We start from the raw sequence: 24,048 nt of genomic DNA, 5'->3' as shown, positions 1-24,048 counted from the left end.
GCTACATTAGGTGTACTATAAGCACAGTATTTAAGAGTTTTTATACTCAATTTATTAGGACATGTTTCTGACGAATAAGTAGTAAGAATTAAAAATTAAAAGATAACTAAAAAAAATTTATTACTTACATCAATTTTTTCCATGATCATTTTATCCGTCAATTATGTTCTATTGTTGAAAGTAGTACTGACATAAAATAATTATGTAACATAATTTTTTTTCAGATTTGTCCAAAAACCGCTTCACAGAATTGCCTGAAGAAGTTACTGAATTTATTTTTCTAGAAAAATTACATTTACATCATAACACTATCAGAGTGATACCAGAAACCGTAGCATTACTTCAGTCGCTAAGCTATCTAGACATAAGGTACACACATCACTTAATTACGTTGTATTTAGGTATAAGAGATAATACACAAACTCTGCTTTAAACTTTATTGAAACGTTAAGTTTGGTAAGAAATTTAATTATTGGGTGTATTATTTACTTCCTCTCAGTTCTTATCAATTATGTTATAGTTATACATTTTCTCTATTTCTGTTTACTTTTATCAGTTTCTCTCGTATTCGATTATGTTTGATGGAATTAATAGTAGTTTTTGTCGGATAAGCGTCATCATCTCCAGGACAATGGCGCTTATGTGGTTAATCCTATTTTCTCTACTAAGAGTATACCAGCCTCTCAAAAACGTCTAGAGTAGGAAAAAAACTTTAAAAATAGCTTTTCTGCCTATGGGTACAAACTGATTTACTGGGCGCAAAGTGTGGCTCGAGAGCGCAAAGTGCAGCTGCTGCGTTGCGCCCAAAATAAGAAAAAAAATTATTTTGACCTTGATCGTTACTGAGGGTCGGGTGTGCCCTTGGTAAGAAACATAGGATTCGCCACATAAGCGCCATCGCTCTGCGGCTACCTTACGTCTTTCGGATCGCAAAATAGCCCTAGAGACGATGACACTTATTTGACGAAAACTACTATTTTCAACCTTGTTTTGCGAGGAATGTACGTAGTTTCTGATTTTTTTTTCTAAAACCTTTGTCATCAAAAACTACATTTATTGACCTGTTACTTATCTTGAAGAAATTGTTGTATACAATTTAATTTGAAACTGGGAAAGTCTGCAAAACATATCAATCTGTTTTTCGCTAATCTTGCTATCTTTTAGTATACTTGCTATTTCTATGTCTTTTTTTATCGAGTTTCTTTTTTGTTAATGTTAGATTTTTTTTACTTTACCAGCTGTTATGAAATGACTGATGATTTTTCTGCTCCTTACTTATCTTGAAGTAGAGATCGTTATTTATAGCTTTATTGCGCTTTCGGACCCGTTACTTAATTCACTCTTTTACTTAAGCTTTGAAATTACATGATGTGTATAATACTATTTTAACTTGACAATTCTAGATGATTTTGCAATTGTTCATTGTTACTAGTGTTTCAGATTTTTCAGATGCTCAGCGTGGGGGCTAATCGTTTTTTTTTTTTTTTGCATTCTCTTGTTTCCCACCTTAATTTATTGGCTCACCTCATGAAGGTTTTAAATTTTTCTTCTTTATTATTGAAGGGTCTGAAATTTGTAATTTACAAGTTTTTTGACATTAATTTTGTCGTTATCAGTTTCTGATATGTTTTTGAGTGAATTTCCTTTTTACTTTACTGGTTAGTTTACTGGTTAAATTATCCAGAAGTGAAGACCACATAGCTGTAGTATATAGTAAGCTGGGAGATACTAAAGTTTTGTATGGATCGATAATCGATTGTGAGTTTTATAACCGTCTAGTGAGTCGCGTGATAAAACTTTTTCTGCCTTAGAAGTGAACGTGGAGAATGAAAGTTAGCAAACTGTAAAATATGATGCTAACATCAGTAATCTTATCTACTACATCGTAGGGCTAGTTAAAAAGTCTGTATGCAAAATTGATATTAATAGTTTTTAACAATTAAAACACACTGTTTATAATCTTCATTCATTATTCAAACTCAAATATTGCCATAACATCTGTTTTAGTACACAATACCTTTTTCAGATAGCTATCAAATTCCAACTAAACTAAATTACGTTGCGTTGCTATATTACATATATACTAAATGTAGAGTCAATTCATAATAATACAATATAAGTATACGTCATATATTTATATAGTGGTAACATTAAAGTTTTAAATTTAATATCGATGAACTATTGAGATCTAACTGGCCGTTTAATAGTCTGCCTGAATTTTTAAATTTATTGATTTCCATTGCTTCTAAAAAATCTAGTTTTTTACTGTTATTGCAATCATATAAGATATCATAGTGATCATTTAAAACATGGTTACATTTTATTAAATGATAAGAATACGTTGATATGTTAGTCTTATTGTTCAAAGTACTTATATGTTCTTTGTCTTGTCTTTCAAACGTTCTACCCATTCGGCCAAAATACAATTTATCTCAACCTGGTGTGCCACAATATCTCTTATTAACGCCTGATTTGTTTTCTTTATCAATTTTGTCTTCGTTAGTTTTTCATTATTTTTTGGAAATTTTTATTTGTCTTAAACGCTAAATTAATATCATATTGTTGAAAAAATTAAGCAACTCTATAAGTATGTGTACCGGTATAAGTTAATGTGTGGTACCGACAATCATCATCCGCCACAGACAAAGGGAAGACGTTTTCAATAGCTTTTTTCAGTCTTACTTTATTAAGTATATTATCTATAATAACCGGGTTGTAACCATTATTGAATGCTAATTATTTAATAATGTTTAACTCATGGTCAAAATCTGATGGCTCTAAAGATATCGTTGAAAGTCTATGTACAAAACTGTAAAATCCAGCCATTTTATGTAAATATGGATGTAACGATTTATTGTGAATGATGATATCTGTGTACGAAGGTTCACGGTAAAAATTAAATAAAACTCTACCATTATTTTTGATAGTCGAATGATCTAAAAAATTAATTTGGTTTTTATTTTCGATTTCTAATGTAAATTATATGTTACTATGTAAACTATTAATAAAATTAAAGAAAATATCTAATTATCTCCGAGTACCCGTCCAACAAACAATAATTTTGTTTACGTATTTATGCCAAAACAATAAATATTAAGGGAGTGAATAAGACACTATTTTTTGTTCAAGATCGTTTATAAACATTTCCGCAGGTAACGGACTGATTGGGTTACCCTTAATTAGACCATCTTTAAAATAATAAAATTTATTTTGAAATTGAAAATAATTATGACTGAGAACTGCTTCTAATATTAATAAAATTTCTTGGTGAACTAATTCATGTATTTTATTTCTGCATAATAGATTATCAACGATACATTGTACTTCGCGGATTGGTATACTCGGAAAAAGAGTTTTAACATCAAATGAATGTAACATGGCGTTGTGTGGAAAACTTATATTCTTGATTCTATTGACTAATTCAATAGAATTTTTTTATACTGTAAGTTAATACAAACTGTGTATTAAATAAAATGAGATAAATTAATTTCTTAGATACTTTGTATGAGGGATAAATATTATAAGATACGACCGGACGGAGAGGGAATGGGTTTTTGTGTAATTTTATAACGAATAAAGTTTTGGAATTTGTGAATATAAGTTTTGTGGAAATATGTTTTTAATAACAAGATTTTTGTTTACAGAAGTGTCGGGAATGTATGTAAAATTTTTAACTGAAAATGTTTTACATTACGTGTTAACCCTTCGATGTTCTGTCCAGTGAATTCCGGGCGAAGCCGTGGCTGCTAGTTCTATTATATTCTTTTCCAGTAATTTAGTAATAAGATCATAAAATTTCTTAAAACCACGATATTCCGGACAGCTCAGCAAATAGCAGTTAGTAACACTCTTCCTACACAAAATATAATTCATACAATCTTTATAGGCCTTTAATTCAATTTCTGAACCTTTCATTAGCGTTTTCCAGTTTACAGTCAAGTACTTTCAAGTCTACAAACGCTATGCATGCCTGGACCTCCAGCAATTATACACCAATAAGGACGCAACTCAGCAAATTTGGTTGACCCAATTTTGTATTCTGGATACTTCTCTTTAAACATATTGCGTAATACCCTAGTATTATATTTGATTTTAACTGTAACAGTATCTTATTTATTAGGCATTATCCGACTGTCTTCTTAGGACTCATAAATTACAATCACTTTTGAGACTAACTCTTTGTCAAGATTCTTACCTTTCTTTAAAGGAGGAGTAGCTAATACACCACTAGATTTTCTTAAATGCTCTTATTGAAGAGCCATTCTATAAGATCAATCAAATTCTGCTGTAATTTCACGAGCAGTCCAAAACTCTGGAGCAATTGTGAGTATAGATTTTTGCATAGGACTATTCTCTGGTGAACTATTAAATTTTTTCTTTAATCCATCAAAAAATTCTTCAAGTGCTTTTCCCCTAGATACCTGAGCTGTTTTAGTAAGTGAATCACGTTTAACTTTAGAATCCATAGCAACTGTAAAAAGAAACTTGTTTTTAGGCACATCTTCTAAATTATCATTAAAATCTATAGCATTCCTGTCATAATTTTTATTATTCTGTGATATGGAGGCTGATTTTCTACAGCTTTGACATATTTTGGCTTTTTTAGGTAAGCTTTGAAACAGTGTTAACACATTTTTTCAAATATTCCTTCAGTCTTTTCTGATATGATTATCCAGATTAATCGGATTTGCACACCTTTTCCAGTGCAACTTCTGGACCTGACTTGTAGTATTTGACTCTAGAGAGGCCAAGTTTCCCACCAATCTAGAGCTGCGGTTGCTCGATGACAACGACTACGGGCCCGCTTCCCGACCTTGATCAGCTTACACTTTGAGCTGAAAAGAGGAGAATTTCTACTTTTACAAGCTTTTTCTTTTATTACTCAAAGTTTTCCCTTGCCTTAGACCGCTATATTAGTGTCGCAATATTCAATTTTCATAAAGGTGCTCTCAGCATTCGAAAGTAGATGTTTTAAGCTTTAAATGAGCCCTTACTTGATTGAAGTATACCAAAATAGATTACGAAAAGATTCTGGATTAAGCTTGCTAAGTTAAACGAAAAATATCATTGCACTTTTACGATTGGATGCGTTGTTTAAACAATATGATGCATAAAACTGTTTGCGAAATCAACCATTTAATGAGAGCTATGCGATGTAGGGGCGTGGCCTCATTCAGTGGAAAGAGAAGTGAGGAAAGTAGGAGACAGCACGCAAAAAAAGCAAGACAAAGTAGTGAAAGAATGATTATGATCCAACCATAGTTTTTTTTTTTTTTTTTTCTTTATTTGTGGAGGGAGAGGAAATGCATTGAGGTACACCACAGGGACAGCGGTAGTGTGGGACTTGGTGTATTTTTTTTATAAGACCACCCATATACCCACTAAAACCCCCTCCCCCCATGCCGCGTGGCTTTTGATCCACCCTGGAACCGTGTTAGCATTACTTCAGGGTGGAGCCACCAGAGAGACCATCGCGTCTCACAGCATTAACGAGCTAACTCGCCACCATTTGCTAGAGGTGCTAATGCTCTCGACTCCTGACAAGGACTTGGAGTCCCTGAGGACCAGCACCCTTTCTAGCGCTCCATAGTAGGCCGCTAACCTAGCATGCACCACTATAAGCTTGATGCTTTCCCTTGCTGATAGGTAAAAAGTACCCAGCGCAGCGTGGGTCCACATTAGCCTGCCATTTAACTCAAGGCCTTTTTACCTTATTTTCGTCCTGCTTCGGCCTTACCCCTGGCCTCTTCTAGCGTTTTTTTGAATGAGTGGTAGCTCCCACTGCCTGCTTCGTGCTTGTTGTCCGTCGTTAGGCAAAGGAAGCACCGTCCTGGGCCTGGACACTCTTTGGTTTGGACACCGGTGGTTTGAGCTTCCACACCGGAAGCAAAGCTTTGATCTGTTTTCTTCTCTGCAGTTGCCTGAGACGTGTCCATATCCCAGGCATTTGTAACATCTTGTTACTTTAATTCTTCTTCGTATTCGGCAGCTTACGAAGCCAACTTGTAACCTGCCTTCCTCTTCTACTTGTTTGACAGTCGCTTCGTCCACCTTTATCAACGCCAGCCTCTGTCCTCTGGCATTTGGCTTTGAGAGCTACTTCTGGCTCCTGGCTCTTAAGTCCAAAAGTCCTAACGAAAGCCTCTTTGACCACATCTTCCTCCACAATAACATCGAAGTCTCGGACCTCCAATGTCACTTTTTTGTTGCTCATTGTGACAGTACCCTGTCCGGCTACCGACTTTTCAATTTGCTGTGAGAATGCAGTAGCATTCTCTACACCTTTGGCCTTCATCAGTATGTCTCCTTTTTTTGTATTGACAACACTTTGGACTGCCACATTAGCCTTATCAGGGTCAAAGTTCGCCTTCATCGTCCTCAGTACCATCGCAAAGGTCTGCCCTTCGGCCATCTTCACTACTACTGTTGTTGTGGCATCTACTTTTTTCTTCCGGCTTGTTTTATCACTCAGTGGAATTTCTTCTTGTTTGCCACTGCCTGTTTTCTTTTTCTTTGAAGACATAGTCTGCTAGCGTTTCTCAGGGCTGTCCGATGGGCTCCTGTTTCTTTTACTTCGTTCTATTTCTTTTAGGTCAGTATTCAGGGTTCTTTTCTGTACATGCCGTCGGAAATTATCTCGCCTTTGTTCCCTCGACTGCAGGGATTCGAATGACAACTTTCAAGCGTTTGCACACACTTCTTCTTTATGAAGAAAGCCTTTTCTTAGCACCCCTATCTCTTGAAGGTGTTTAAGCTCGGATTTGAGCCCATTCTTAACAGCGTTCGCTGTGTTGCCGTACTTATCGTTGATTAATTGTAGTGTCTCTGTAATATCTTTCGTTGCTGATTAGACTTAATCAGCCACTTGCTGTCGCTTTACTCTGAGCTTAGCACCACTTTCTTCTAAAGAGGCAAGCTCCTCCTAGGTCTGGTCGCTCAATACTGATACTGTTCTCGGTTTCGTTGGTGCCTATGCTCGACAGACTTCCTCTTCGTCCTTTGTCCGTTAGAAAGAGCCATGGAACATTAAGCAGTTCCTGATAGCCATGAGACACGTCTTTGTGCCCCCCCCCCAGAATCCGTGGGGCCTGCGACAGTCACCCGGGCTTTCACCGGATCGGAACTGCCGGCGGATTCCCTCAGAGAGGTTACCGCCTGGGGTACAAGTTTTGCATCGACTTTTTTTATATTGGCATCTTTTTTAATGTCGTATTGACCCGCGAGGGCCAGCACTACCCTTTTCTCTAGAAATAAGTATTTGGAAAGGGTTAAAACCAGGTCAGCGGCCCTATCTATTACCAGAGAGAACCGCTACTTGCTCGGGCCGGCCGGTAGTCGCCACTTTCCCTCAGTCCCACCCGCGGAGACTGTTCTGGCGTTGAGTAACAAGTCTAAGAATGGTGTTCGTGTGTAATGTTTTTATATGTTGGTACACAACGGTCATCTCAGCGAGACGAGCAGCACCGTACAGTCCCACGGCCGCGTAGACAACCCACCAAAACGAGCTGGCGTAAGGCACTAAGGTAGCCTCCTCAGTGGTAGTAATCCTAGATTAGTTGGCCCACCACGTCTTTTTTGTTTATGAGGCGTACAGCCATATCAGATGTGGTTACCCAGACTTACCTGGGCCTCATCGTCTGGCTTTACCCACCGCCAGGCCTCCAACGCAAGCCCAGGAAAGGACCCGCCACACGCAACCCAGAACAATCTGTAAGTACCCCTGTGTTTGTTTAGTGAGAGTGTGGTGCACGTATCTGAGAAGAAGGTTTTAACCGCCGCCTTCTTCTATACACGACGGGTGCTAGTTTTTGTTGGCCTGCATCAAGCAATGGAGTGCCACCCACGGCGGCAGCAGAAAGCGAAGAACAAGGAGCAAAAGCAGAGCCGGCCCATGCATCCACGCCGGTGACAAGGGGCACTAATCTTCCGTCCACACCACCACAGATACACATGCCAATGCCACACACACCCCCTGACCCATGCCCCCGACCACTACCACAGAGAGCAACCCCGGCTGCCCATCGTCACCTCATGTCTTTAGAGGATGCCCCTATCCGCCACCCGGGGAAGCGCTTGGTATGGAGAAACTAGCGAAAACCCCACCCGGGGATCTAACCATAGTAGAGGTTCATACAGTAGATGTTGTACTTTTTATGGCAAAATAGAGTGGTGGGCTTTTTCAAAAGAATCAAGAACATAATCGCAGTTAATAACTCGCTGTACGTAACAAGGTGAGCGCATTGTATTTTTTTAACACATGCTAAGTAACACTCTTGTTTTCTATAAGGACTAAATAAAGAATTCGATTAAAAAGTTAGAAAGTAAAAGTGAAAAGTTATTAAATTTGAAATCATTACTTACGTACTCACTTTTGATACTGTAGTAGGCAGGTATTAAAAGTTTTTTGTATTAGTGACTCAAAGCCTATTAATGAGTAAGGAATGGAGCATCAGAGCTATTCTTATTGTTTTCTAAATTATTATAAATTATCAATAGGAAGGCAATGAAGATTCAAAGCTAAATATCCTAATTTATTTTTATGTTCAAATGAAATCCCGAGCAGCTTATCCTTTATACTATGACGCGCTTATTACCAGCGCGTTTATTTTGTTATCTAAATAAAATCCTAAGCAGCTGATCCCCGAAGTCTTGGTAATGCTTAAGTAATTTTAAATTAAATGATGGCTAGCTCTGAAATTTAGAGATAATGTAAATAAAGTATGCCAGATTTTTATGTGAAATAAAAATCGGTAGGTCAACTCATTCATTTTTGAGAACATTGCTTGTGAAAATTCCTCACTGTAACACATAACCATACGAAACCTAAAATAAAATTGACTATTGTACTACTATAAAAAGCTGTGGGCCGAGAAATCGAATTAGTACATATACTTTCAATTATAAAGAATCTATTAATTTAAAAAAAAAAAAGGGTCGGCACGTAAAATTTTGAGAAAACAGTAAGAAAACGTCGAATGTGAGAATTGTTTTCTTCGGGTGTTGTAAATGCGCATGTGCTGTACATACATAAACATACAAGCATAAAGGTTTAAGTCCAACACAACTGTAGGTATACATATAACAGCAAAAGAGAGCAAGAGAGTACGGTGTTTTCAGTTTTATCGTGGCAAGGCCGTCATCTTTACAGAAGGTACCTCAGGAAATTCAGAATTTTTTCAATATCCATTTTTCTGTTGCTTTTCCATGTACTTCTGATATGTCGTGGATTCACGTATATAATAAATAAAGTTGTAAAAAAATACGAATAATCATTTGCATAATAAGTACCTCACAATAGATACGACATCAAACGGCCAAGCCTCCTTAACGCGCTTTCTGCGAGTGCGTTTATTTTATTAATCGAATAGAAAACCGAGCAGATAATTCTCCACACCCCGACGCGCTTACTGCCACTGAATTTATTTTCTCATTTGATTAAAATTTTGAGCAGCTTATCTTTCACGACCAGACGCGCTTACAACCATCGCGATTATTTTTTAATTAAGTTTTAATCATGAGCAGCTAATCCTTCACAGCCCAATGCGCTTACTGCAAGCTCGATTTTTCATTAATTTAATAAAATCCCAAGTAACTAATCCTCAATAACCCAACGCGTTTACCACCAGCCTGTCAATTCTTTAATTATAGTAATATTCCGAGCACCTTCTCCTTTACACAACAATGCGCTTACTTCCAGCGAATTTATTTTGTAATTCCAATAAAATTCTGAGCAGCTAATCCTTTTTACCCCAAAGCTCTTACTACCAGCCAATTTATTTCCTCATTTAAATAAAATTTTGAGCAGCCTATTCTTTATGGAGTCACAAGCTAACTACCATGACGATTATTTTTCAATCAAATTAAATTTTGAACAGCTAATTCTTCTCAGCTCGACGCGCTTACTACCAGCGCATTTTATTATAATTTGAATAAAATCTTGATCAACTATGCCCTAATATCCCGATGCGCTTACTACTAACCCTTTTTTTTTAATTATAGTAAAATCCTAAGTAGCGTATCTTTTGTGTCATCAGACGCGCTTATAACCAGTGTGTTTATTTTCTTACGCAAATAAAACCTTTCATAACTTTTAGAATATACAATTACATATCTGTAGTATTTCAATTATTCGTATAGTTGTTTTTTGTCTTTGTTACGTCTAAGTACATTACATTTAGGAAAATTAAAATAAGTTTCAGTATGTAAACGGTCGAAGTACTTAATATAGTATACTTTAATTTCATCGCAATCTTTTTGCACACTATACGCTAGAACTGTAGTTATGTGCCGCTACATGCTTATTCATGCACAGTGTCGGTAGCCAACGAGTCTTACTCAAGTTTGTTTGTCTCAAAAACAAACAATCCATGACTTGTTTTTTAAGTTATATTCACACATTATGATAAGAAGTAGGGCATTGTTCCCTTGTACACCATGGACGTCAGATGTGCTTATACTTTAGAAGAATACACAGAAATGCTTTCTGCAGTGGAAGATCGCAATGAAAAGCTATTCGACGAGGATCCAACCAACTCTATTCGAATTGTTGCTCGTCACGTTGGAGTATCTCCTGGTTGTGTCCAAACTGTGATTAAAAATACCGAAATTTCTGCTACGTAATTATGAGCCCCGTGTTGATTTTTGTACAGGATTTTCGCTCGAGTGCGCACTGATGCGAACATTTTGAATAAAATTTTGTGGTCTGGCGAATGCACATTTACTAAAAATTAATTGCTAAATCAGCATAGTTACCTTTACTAGGCTCATGAAAATCCGAGGCTAACACGTCCCACAATATTTTAATACCGTTGTAGCATTATTGTTTGGGCTGCCATCATTGGTAATCGACTTGTCAGTATTAAGTTACTATTAAATTATTAGAAGTAAATTATGAAATCACGTTTTTGCAACATACTTAAGTTCTAAGACCTTTTCTTATAATGCTACTGCTGATGAAAATACTTTAATTCGCATGGCTTTAATTCTGTTAAGTCCGTATCTTCAGAACACTGTGAATTATGTCTTTTGTATTCTCTGGTTAGCCCACTACTAAATTTTAGCAAGATAGATTTTAAAATTTTAATAAAATATAACAAAACTGATAGAAAAGCTTTTGGAAGAACAGCCCTATAAAAATTTTGAGACAACTTAAAGTGGATTTTGAGTAACTGTTTTATCCGTCGTGATTTTCTCTTCTACACGTATACGCCAGCGCTAGACAACACCCCGCAATCTTTGAGTGCTTGTCATTTGTTAAGATTTATATCTTCAAACTTTAAAATTTGCATGTCTGTCGTTTGAGAGATAAGCTTATGACTCATCCAAGTTAAAAAAAAAAAAAAAAAAAAAAAAAAGAAAACTTAGAAATCAATTTGAGTTCAAATTTTTTATCTAACTATTTTCCATCCGTAGTAAACAAGTTAAAAACAACGTTTTCGATCCGAAAAAGTCGCTGCACACGCAGCGTATTCCGCTTAACTTGGACCAGCCCTATAGTGATTCTAAATATTTTTATAGTACCGAATCATTTTCGAATAAAAAATGCTTGAAAAAAAACGTTTGATAGGTTGGCCCAGTTTTTTTGCCACCCAGACTCATAGAACAGGTTACTTGGAGTTTCTCAAAGAAATCTTGCCTGGGTTGCTGGAATATGTGCTTTTAGCGATTCAAAGGGATATGATTTATTGATACAATGGTGCACCCCCACACTTTTCAGTCAATGTCATAGCACACCTGGACCAAACTTATGCAGATCGCTGGATTGCATGAAATGGTCCCATAATCTGTCCTGCCCGATCCTCTGATATAATATCATTAGATTCATTTTTATAGGGTTGTGTCAAAGAGCTCGTGTACAAGACACAAAAAACGGCGCAGAAGACTACCAACAACGCATTGTCAGAGCCTTTGATGAGGTATGGGAAAAAGGACATGTTCAACGTGCAGTTGATAACATGATACGGAGAGCAACTCTGGTGGTTAAAAACAACGGTAGGCATATAGAACACCTCCTGTAGCATTAAAATGAAATCATACACACAGTTGTAAGTGTTAATTTATTTCACACTTTATAGACTTCATTTAGTTAAACTGAAAAATATAAATAACAACTCACTTAACACCGATGTTAGCTTGCGTTTGTTCTTAAAAATACACATGTGTGTAATATGTACCGAAGCTTAGCCTCAACTTGTGTATGCTTTTGTTAATCAAATTTGATTTTCAATTTAGCATAGGTTGTACCTACTAAAATGTTTAACTTTTTCTCACAAGCGGATTAAGCCATTGGGATAAGCTGCTCGTAATTTTAATGTAGTAAAAAAATAAACGCGCTAACAAAAAGCCTGTAGAGCCATTAGGGACTTGCTTCTCGGAATTTTACTTGAGTAGAAAAATAATCACGCTGGTGGTAATCGCATTGAGTTACAAGGGATTATCTGCTCACGGTTTTATTAAGTAAAAAAATAATCGCGCTGATAGTAAGCGCATTAAAATATGAAGAATTATCCGCTCAAAGATTTATTTTCATAAAAAAACAATCTTGCTGGTAGTAAGCGTGACGTGGTACAGAGGATTAGTTGCTGGTAATTGAATTTGATTGAAAACATAATCGCGCTGGTAGCAAACGCATTGGCGTATACAGCATTATCGGCTCAAGGTTTTATTTGTAGAACAAAATAATTGTGCTGGGAGTAAGAGCGTCTGGTTATAAAGGATTAGCTGCTCAGGATTTTATGTAGATAAGAGAATAAATGCGCTGGTAGTAAGCGCGTCGTGGTATAAAAGATAAGCTGCTTAGAATTTTATTTTAATAAAAAAACTAACTGGCTGGTGGTAAGCGTGTTGGGTTACTGGAGATCAGCTGCTTTGGATTATATTCGTCTAACAATAAAACGCGCTTGTAGTAAGCGCATCGGACTGTGGAGACTGAGCTGAACGTGATTTGATTGAAAAATAATCGCCCTGGTAGTTAGCTTGTATGCTCATAGAGCATAAGGTTTTAAGATTTCATTTAAAACAGGAAATAAATTCGCTGGCAGTAAGCACGTCGGGGTATGCAGGATAAGTTGCCCGGAATTTTCTTAAAGTAAAAAAATTAAAGCCCTGGTAGTAAGCGCGTCGCGGTTTAAAGAATAATGTACTTGCGATTTCATTTGATTAAAAAAAAAGGAACAGTGCTGGTAGTAAGTGCATTGGGTTATGGTGGATTATCTGCTCAAGGTTATATTGGATGAAAAATGGAAACGAGCTCGCAGAAAGTGCGTCTTATTATCAAGGATTAGGTGCTCAGAGTTTTATCTGAATAAAATAATTAATACTCTGGTAGTGGGCGAGTCGTAGTATGAAAGATACGCTGTTCGGGATTTTATTTTAATGAAAAAATAATCGTACTGGTAGTCAGCGTATCAGGCTGTAAAGGATTAGCTACTTACGATTTAATTTGTTTAAAAATATTATCACGCTAGTAGTAAGCACATCAGGGTATAAAAGATAAGTTGTTTTTTTATATGAATAACATACTAAAGGCGCTGACAGTAGGCGCATCGCAGTGTAAAGGATACGCTGCTCAGGATTTTAATTTAGTAAAAAAGTAATTGCGCTAGTTGTAAGCCTATTAGCTTGTAAAGAATTATCTGTCCAACGTTTTATTTGCGTAAAAAAATAAACGCGCTTTCAGAAAGCGCGTCTGGTTACAAAGGAAATGCTTCAAGTTCGGGATTTTATTATAATTAAAAAATAATCGCGCTAGTAGTAAACGCATTGGGTAATGAAGGATTATCTGCTCGAAATCTTATTCAAATGAGAAAGTAAACATGATGATTGTTAGCGCGGTAAGGTAGAAAGGATAAGCTGTTTGGGACCTTATTTTTATAAAAAAATAATCACGCTCGTAGTAAATTTATTGGGTTATGCAGGAATACCTGCTAAACATTTTATTTAAATTAGAAAATAAACGATCTGGTAGTATTTGTGTTCAGGTAGACACGATAAGCTACTCGGTATGCTAATTAGTAACAAAAATACTTGTGCTTGTAGGAAGCGCATTGGCTTATAAAGAATCATCTGCCTAAGGTTTTATTTGCGTAAAAAATAAACGTGCTCGCAGAAAGCGCGTCTGGTCACAAAAGATGCGCTGCTCGGAATTTCATTATAATAAGCAAACAATCGCGCTACTGGTAAATGGTTTGGATTATAAAGGATTATCTGCTAAAGATTTTATATGAACGAGAAAATAAACGCGCTAGTTGTATGCGCGTTAGGGTTGAAAGGATTAGCTGCTCGAGATTTCATTTTAATGAAAAAATAAGCGTGCCAGTAGCTTGTGCGTCAGGGTTATGAAGATTAGTTGCTAAGGATTTTATTAAAATAATTTTAAAAAATTGCTCTCGTAGTAAACGCATTGACTTATAAAGGATTATCTGCTCAAGTTTTTATTTGTGTAACAAAATTAACGGTCTGGTGGTAATAGCGTCAGGTTATTGAGGATTATGTGCTCGAGATTTTATTCGATTAAAAATAAAATGCGCTTGTAGTAAGCGCGTCGGGCTGTGAAGGATTAGTTGCTAGTAATTTAATTTGCTTAAAAAAATAATCGTGCTGTTCGTAAGCTCGTCAGGGTATAAGGGATAAGCTACTCCGGGTTTTCATTTAGTACACAAATAATTCCGCTGATAGTAAGCGCATTGGCTTATAAAGGCTTATCTGCCCAAGGTTTCATTTGCGTTTAAAAATAAGTGCGTCTGGTTAAGAAGGATACGATGCTCGTGATTTTATTGTAATAAAAAAACAATCGTCCTAGTAGTAAACGCATTGGGTTATGATGGATTATCTTCTCAAAATTTTATTTAAATGAGAAATTCAATGCGCTTGTTGTAAGTGCGTTAGGATAAAAAGGTGTAGCTTCTAGGGATATTATTTTAATCATAAAATAATCGCGCTAGTAGTAAGCGCGTCTGGTTAGAAAGGATGAGCTGCTCAGGATTATATTATAATTAAAAATTAAACCTGCTGGTAGTAACTGCGTCGGGGTGTAAAGGATAAGTTGCTAAAAGTTTCAATGGATTAAAAAAATAAACGTGCTGGTAGTATGCGCGTTGGGGTGAAAAGCATTGGCTGCTGAGGATTTTATTCAAATTACAAAATAATCGCACTAGTTGTAAGGACGTCCTAGGAGGAAGGGTTATTGGTTGATTCCACCTTATTTGACTGCTTTCCTAGTTGCCTCTCTTCTCTTTTCACTGAATAAGGCCACACCCCTACATTACGTAGCTCTCGTTGATTAGTTGATTTTGCAAACAGTTTGTGTGTCATATTGTTTAAACAACGCATCATATCGGAAAAGTGCAATGAGCTATTTTGTTTAACTCTGCGTGCATATCACACTGTATTTTTCATATTTTTTGGAATCTATTTTGATGCACCGTGTGTATTTAAAATATATGTGTTGTAAAAACTTTTTAAATTTTACTGACTCCTTCAGATTTGTAGTCGGGGACGTCATCGATTTTTGCAGCACGCTGATCTGATCTCTGTTCTTTTCACTTGATACTAACCGAGAAAATTCTGAATTAGGAAATTGATCGATATTTGGGCATTTTTCGTATTAGGTATATGTAGATAAGCCTGCTGATTTAAAATAAAATAGTTATGATTATTTTTACGTGGTCTAATAATATTGAATTCGTATTTTAAATTTCGTTTTGCTTGTATCTTGTAACGGTATGAGATACAGAAAAAATAAAAATACCAGCGTGTAGGGTGAAAATTTTTTTATCAGTAAGCACTGTTAATTTTTTTGTGACAAGCGAAAAATTTTGAGAAAAAAAAATGAAAAACGCATTTGGGGCAGTACCAGTTAGAGTAATTGAGATAGAGAAAGTCATTGATCGTCTGCTGTCGCGCTGGCTCTCTCTCTGTTGTAGTCATACACGTAGGCCTTTTTCATGGCTCTTCTCAATATTTTGTGTGCTTGTAGATAATCATTAATTAATATCAGAATTAGTATTATTCTATTATCATTTTTTTCAATCTTCTTCATCGTGAACAGGATTATTTTAATATTTTGTATGTACATTTGACCGTAATGCAAAGTTTTCCCAAAGTCTTTCATTTATGTTTACTGAAACTTCATGCTAACGCGTTTTTAGTAAAGAGTCAGCGAAATTCGCGCATATGCGCAACTTCGCACAGGTATCTAAAAAGGGACCAAAAGACAGAGAAAATAATACACACGAACATAGTGTTAAACATACGTATGTACCTATGCGTAGGTAGGTATTATAGATACTCTTCGCCATGTATTATTGTTCTTTCTCTTTCCCGTTGTTTATATGTTAATGATTAAAAAAACTGCCTTTTTAATATAAAAATCTGCCTTTTTAATATAAAAATCTAAAATGAAGATTAGGGATAAGTGAGGGAATTGTAGCAGCTCATCTAGTTTTCGCAGTACTCTTGTATGGTGCGTATATTTTAATTGAATTGATAAGTCATAGTTATGAAACACTTAACATTATTAAATTAATTTACATAGTATCTTATTTATCAAGCTTCAGTTCTAAAATAGTATTAAAAATTTTACACTTGCACAACAAAGTATCACGTCCACAGTATCTGGTACACACATAACCTGTGACACTTTATAGGTATTATTGAAGATACCCCATTAATCTAGCATTGAAACTGACAACACTATTACGTGCACAATAATACGTACAGGCTCGCAATAATATCAACATTGGCAATTGAACTTTAAAATCTCTCTTTAAATTAATATTCATGAGTTTTCACATTTATAAAAACGGAATTTAGTAATTTTTGAGTCCAACATTAATAAAAAAAAAAAAAAAATAATAATAATAATACAACGATTTGACAAACTGAATTTCTCAGAGAAACGTTTGTTTAAAGCTTACCACTAAAAAAACCTGTTTTTTTCACTATAGACAATCAAATACCACCAAGTTCAATAACATATTTTTTCATATTTTACATCCGTCGGGGGTCCCGAGACCTACACCTGGTTTCTTATTCTATTCGTTTTCTATAATTATTTATAATTTAATATTAAAATTTATTCGTGCTTTTCTAGCTTCTTTTGATCTCATAATTAATAATAAGAATATAGGTTTCGATCACGTGATAATTATTCACATAACATATGATAGAGACTAAAAAAATTTTAGAATTAGAAATTTTTAATTAAAAAAAGAGAGAGGGAGACAAAGCGGTACACAGTAAAGTGGTGCGTGCTGTGAGAGAAAGGGAGACAAAACTGGATGGAGTGTGTAAGAGAGGTTATTTAGGAGAGGGTTTGGGCCGCAGGGTGGGTGGCTACGTTTTTTCGTAACGCATTTTTCCTCACGCGGCTGTTTATGGCCCATCATAAGAACTTCCACTTCAAAGAGTACGTTAGTTTTAATGACCATTAATTCATAATAAAAATTCTTTTCCGCATACTCAAGTTAAAAATGATGTCAAGATGACAACCGAAATTCGATGATTACGGTCGAAGAATGTTACATCCTGCACTTAGCTATGCACCTTAACGTCGTTGATTAGGTGCCTTTCCACCCAGCCGTACAACACCACTAGCCTGGAGTAATAAACCTAGTCGCTATGACTACCCTCCAAATTTCCAAGAATTCTCATAATTTAAACCACCACCTTTGTATTCACCTTACTACCCACAAATGTGTTATCCTTATTCTCACACTCTAACTCAAGACTTTCCTTACCATTGACAAGTACTATTTCAGTACCACAACCAAAAGCTATATCAAAATTGTAATCAAGATCGATACCAAGACTCTTGCCTTAACTTTCCAAAAAACGAGAACGAGACTCGCTGTTTGGATGTGACTGCGAGCTCGAATCTAATGCGTCCAAAATCATTAATGTCTATGAAATCTACAGAACTGTCTGAAACATTTTGGAAACATTCGGAAATTTTTCTGTTAGATCCGGGTGCTGAAGTTAATGTTATTAGTTGTAGCACATGAAAGAATGGCAGAGAAACAAATTGTGATGATACAATTTTATTAAAAGAAATAGCTTCGCAGCCAATATACACTCTACGTACTCTTGTGGTTCAGTTATTTAGAGCGAATGGACGAGAACAAGATAAAACTGGACTTGATTACGGTGTAAATACATTAATAATAGAAAGCAGACCAATCGAACCTGTACCTTTCCTATGCCTAAAAAATGAGATCAACTTTATAAAATAAATAAAAAATAAAAAAAAACCTTTAAGCCTGAAAACTAAACAAAATTTTGAATTCTCTTTTGAAAAATTTATTTTCCGTTTTCATAACAAAGATTAAATACCCATACTCGCACGTAATACCATGTATTATTATTCGAATGGATTTTAAAAAAAATTATCCCTAATGCTTATCCACTATCATAAATTGCTGAAATATTAGAGTAAATTGAAGGCTTTCATAACTCCTTTGTTATTGATTTAGCCGGTAGTTCCGTCAAACAAAAGTTAACCCCGCTGATGGATATAAAACGCTTTTAGCATACCTAACGGTCATTTTGAATATGTGGAAATGCCGTTTTGACTATGTAATGCACCAACAACATTTCAGTGAATAATAGACGTAACATTGTCAGTATTGCGAGGCATTGAGTTATTTATATTTCTTGATGAGAGATGGTATGATCAAAAACATTAAAATATTACGTGAAAAAAATTTCCAATTTATTTTAAAAACTTTTGGAATCGAAATTAAAACTACAACTATATAAATGTAAATTGCTTATACCTGAAGCAACTTATTTAGAACTTAAAGTAGGTAGCTATGAAGTGAAACCTGATTCAACGAATTGGAAGCTACTAAAAAATTTTCTAAACCCAAAAATCAAACGTGAGTTAGATAATTCCCAGGGCTAGCAGGCTATTATCATTGTTTCGTTAAAAATTTTGCAGAAACTGCAGAACCTTTATTGTCTTTGATAAAAAAAGGAAAAAAATTTAAATAGACTGATACTCAACAAAACACTCCAAAGAGTTAAGGAGAATATTATGCAGAGCACCTGCGTTAGCTTGCGTCGATGTGAATAAGCCATTCATATAAACAATAGACTCATTTCATGTAGCTATTAGGGCCCAATTAAGCCAAGGAGAATTAGGAAAAGCCCATCCCATCGCGTATATGTTAAAAACACTAAATACAGCAGAAATAAATTATTTTGGAATGGAAAAAAATGCTTTGCAGTAATTACAGCAGTCCAATATTTCTGAGATAACTTATATAGCAGTTTACTTATTGCTTACGAATGCATCGACGAAACTATGAATTAATTTATTACAAACGGAAACCCTATAACAGCAGAATACCTTATTAAACTGAACAGAAATTGTGCTACCAAAAATAAATGACAATACTCTTATGATAAACTGTACGGAACAACTTTATTACCTACTGAACAAAACAGTAGTAAAAATAGCCTATCTCTCAGCATCATCTAGCAACTGACTGAGATCTTCATTTCCCTCTTTACTATTCCTACTCTTCACTCCCCTTTATATAGATAAGATTCATAAGTTAAGTTACAGTTTACACAGTTGTGACACTACGTGCTAAAAAGTGTCTGCCAGGGGCCATATTCCTGAGAGTTTAGCTTAGGAACGCTTATACTCGTAAATTATGAATCCAGGTTTCATAAATTTAGCATTAATTCGCAAAGAAATGTTGTCACTACATGTTTTGTTTACAGTTATTATTTTAATAATGTCAACGAAACTATTGTTAGAATATTTATAAATAAAAATGTATACCAAAAAATTTAAGAATGAATTAACAGTAAAAATCAGAATGTTGATAAAATGGTAGAAAGAAATAATGGGCACAAATATATGCATTTGGTAACATGATAAAAAATTTTTAAAAATTAAAAAAATAAATGTAAAGTATGTACAAAACAAAAATTAAAAATATAGTATGTGCACGTCATCAGAAGTACTATTACTGAGATCATCACGCCCGCAAGATTAAATTTATAATGAACATCCACCATAAAACATTTATACTGATTTAACTTTTTCTTTATGTGATTATTATAAAAATATTTATCTGTTAGCATCCTTTGGAGTATGGAAAAACTTATATTTTTGTATTGTTTTAATACATTTTTGCAATTAAAATATGAACAAAACAGAACCCTCTTTTACTTTGTCTATTTTACTTCATTCAATAAGTATTCACTATAAACAAGAGGCTTCTTAATTACCTGTAACGCACGTTACTACATATATTGTACTAAAACACAAAAAAAATCCATTTTTTTCAGAGCATATTGTATGTTACAGAGATTATTTAGTTTGCGCTCATCATAGTCATTTTTTAAGGGTACGATTTTATATTTATAAGGGGTCTAATTTATAGACGCTGTTTTATATTGGAGTGTTGCAACTGTGTAAACTGTGGTTAAGTCACAGCTAATCAAGGCTGCTTATATCATACCCCTATCAACACTCTAAAGAGTGGGGATAAGTAGTAAGCATAATAATTTGAAGGACGAGGCAGATTGGCTCAGTCTGTTTTAACAGATCAACGAGATCATATCTGTAGGCATTGTCTTATGATCATGACTGTACTTCGTCATTTTCAATAGTCAAGAAAAAGTCAGAGTTAGAGGTAGAGCTACATGAATATGTGAATAATCATTTCAGGAGCTCAGTATTTATCATATAGTTAGTAGATTTTCAATAAAACTCATTTTTTCTCAAATTTAGAGAGTTTAGTAAATGGACAGAGGCTTCTCCACCGCTATTATCTTCTCTTTTAACATTCTTCTCGTAGTACTCTGTCTTATTCTTAGACATTATGAATGCTTAGTATTTGAAGTACACTGTAGATTTGCTGCAAAAAGCCTTGAGACAGATTGCTAAAGCAGATGATTACGATCTACAAAGATGGTAGGAGTTGACCAATAAGGCGCTTTAAGTGTGGGAAAAGTATGTCTTGACATCATTATCCAGATGGGAGATTTAATTCTGACTAACAACGTCGATGGGCAAAACAAAATAAAGTATAATGAGCAAGAATGGTTAAGTTATGGCGATCTGAAAATACTGCCTATGATACTAAGTTAACAGTCAGGTTTTACCAAGTACCTGTGTTATTTATGCATGTTTGACAGTCGAGATCGGGAGAGTCACTATAAAGTGAAAGTATGGCCACCAAGATTATCACTCGCTCCTGGTTCTAGCTATGTAATCAGACGATCTCTTGTAGATCCTAGCAAAATTATCCTACCTCTGCATACGAAATTAGGATTGGTGAAACAGTTTATAAGGGCTCTTGATAAAAAAAAGATACTGCTTCAAACACTTAAAGAGCATGGTAAAAAATACAACTTTGGTTAAATCGAAGAAAGGTATCTTCGATGGACTACAAATTCGCAAAATGTTCAGAGATGAAAAATATGTCAGAAGTATGAATGATATCGAGAAGGCAAAGGGGTTGAGCTTTAAAAATTTCGCAACAAAATTCTTAGATAATAATAAAGATCAAAACTGTAAGAGCATCGTAGAAACCATGGTTAAGAACTTGAAAGATTAGTTTGTTTAAGGAATTTTAAACTTCACTTTCTTGAATCACACCTTGATCAATTTCCACAGAATCTTGGGGATTTGAGTGAATAGTAAGGTGAAAGATTCTATCAAGACATGAAGGAATTTGAACGTAGATGGCAAGGAAAATAGAGCGTAAACGTGATGGGAGATTTGTTGTTGGATGCTGAAAAGAGATGATAAATCTAATAATAAAATGCGACGTAGAAATCCACTACACAGATCATTCGATGACGAACGTGTACGCAAGCGTAAGCCGATTTAGTTCTCATGCATGAGATCCTTAGGCTGAGACTGTTCAAATTTATGTTTTTCAACATTTTACTGCTTGAAACATGATTTTTAATAAGTATTCAAAGCTGATCTTCAAAATTTACTCAACTCATATTTTTCATAATACGTTCGGGTTCGAACATAAAACCTCACAGAAATACTATTGTATTCATGTGAAGCAATTCGTATTCGCACTTTTTTCGAGCTTTTAATACTAAAAACTTCGTTTTCAGTAGTTTTCTGAGGTTATGTCTGAAATCTACACGTCAAATTTCTTTTATTATGACAAATTAATATTAGGCACGCATAAATATAAAAAGCTAACATATTTGCGATGAAAAACAAATCATTTTCACACTTTCTTCGAGCTTTCAATACCAAAAACTTCGTTTTCAGTAGTTTTTTGAGGTTATGTCTGAAATCTGCACGTTATATCTTTTATCATGACAAATTAATATTTAGCTGGTATAAATATATGAAGTTAATAAGGTAATTGCGATAAAAAACGAATCATGATAACACTCTTTTGAGTTTTTAGTACTACAAACTACGTTTTCAGTATTTTTTTGAGGTTATGTTTGGCATCTGAACACTAAATCTTTTATATCATGATGAATTTAAATTCAGCAGGCATAAATATATGAACCTAAGGTATTCGTGGTGAAAAACAAATCATATTCCCACATTTTTCAAGTTTTTATTACTAAAAACTTTGTTTCAGTAGGTTTTTGGGGTTATGTCTGAAATCTAAGCGTCAAATCTCTGTTATCATAACAAATTTGGATACAGCAGGCAACAAAACATGGACTAATGATTTTTGTTAAGACCATTATTACTTTTATTTTTTATTCGTGAGCTCTAACACATGAAAAACGTCATTTTTAACCGTTTTTTTAAGGTTATCTCCAAAATTCGACCCCGGACCCCTTTTTTATGGTGAACTTAAATTTAGCGTCCTAAAATACTTAAGAAAAAGTTGGTTTTCCTTAGTGAACCAGACACTTTTTATTGTAGGCGTGTGTAAGCTTTTTACCTTGCACATTCCTAACCATTTTTATTTCTTTCTAAAAATAATTAGACAATTCAGTGTTATATTGTGCATCTGTAGAGAGTTTAGAGTTAACACCTGGAGGACTAGAATTAGCTTTGTTGTAACCTTTTTTATTAAATCTGAACAGGCCAATGCTCATTTTTCTACGTACGTAAATGCTCGCATGCTTGAGTATATACAGTTAGCTTCTCGAAACTCGTCTGTTATCGATGTATCTCACTGTCATGGTTAGCATTTCTTGGAGATCTTTCTGCGATGAGTAATCGAAGATTATTGACTAGCTCATTTGGATGATCCTATTTCACACAATCCATTTGCTGCTGCATTGTTCTGGCAATTTTGAAGTAAGGCAACAATGACCCGCTTTTTTGCTATCAGTTAAACTTAACATTAGAGCTATAATTCTATTAAATTTATGACTATTGTGCGTCCTCATAGGTCTATTTTTTTTGTAGCCCCTTCTTTAGCCACTTATGGTATTTAAAAGCATCTAACATTTTTCCAAATTATCTTAACTCATGTGAAATCCCTTGGGATATTTATTTATTAGTACCCTCATCAACCTGTTACTCATTAGACAGCTTAACTCCCTTATCTTGATTTGATTATTTTCAAAATTTATCGATAAATTACCAAACTCGTATATCCCTTCGTCTTTTCGCACTAAAGAATCCAAATTTATTAAATCTTTTCTATTTTCATTGACTATTCATAAATATACATTGTCAAGCCTATGAGATTAATTTTAGAGGGTAACATTCATTTTATCATCATCATTGTCATCATCACCATCATCGTCATCATCATTATCATCATTATCATCATCATCGTCGTCCCGCGCGTCGCCGTCACTGTCATGATCATTGTCATCGTCATCATTATCCTTACTTTGACTAACAGCAAACTTACACATTGCATCACTATCAATGTATTTTTATTTTTTTATTTGTTTGATAGGTAGTAGATTGGATTATTTTATTCTGTATTAAAAATTTTTTAGTTACTTTTTTTGTGAAATGTCTTGGAATGTCTTATTAATACATCTTCTTTGTGACCACACTTGAGACAAATTTTATGATTATTCTGTCTATTTAATAATGTATTTTCATGTGACGTCGTCAATGTACCACTTTCTTAA

The 24,048-nt window shown here is 34.8% G+C and overlaps 1 protein-coding gene across 2 annotated transcripts in view; it reads left to right on the top strand.

Annotated features, from left to right (window-relative positions):
- Lrch (Leucine-rich-repeats and calponin homology domain protein) overlaps window positions 1-24,048 on the top strand; it is a 757,344-nt gene that overhangs the window by 88,643 nt on the left and 644,653 nt on the right. For both annotated transcript variants that reach the window (XM_089598107.1, XM_089598106.1), the window contains exon 2: window positions 225-369. In XM_089598107.1, the coding sequence (XP_089454233.1) occupies window positions 225-369 (145 nt within the window). The remainder of the gene's footprint in view (window positions 1-224; window positions 370-24,048) is intronic.

Source organism: Copidosoma floridanum, unplaced genomic scaffold (genome assembly GCF_036245765.1).
Source record: "Copidosoma floridanum isolate Cflo_tuat_1 unplaced genomic scaffold, Cflo_Japanese_pri ptg000005l, whole genome shotgun sequence".
Lineage (NCBI taxonomy): Eukaryota > Metazoa > Arthropoda > Insecta > Hymenoptera > Encyrtidae > Copidosoma > Copidosoma floridanum.
This window is presented reverse-complemented; position numbering and strand designations above follow the sequence as displayed.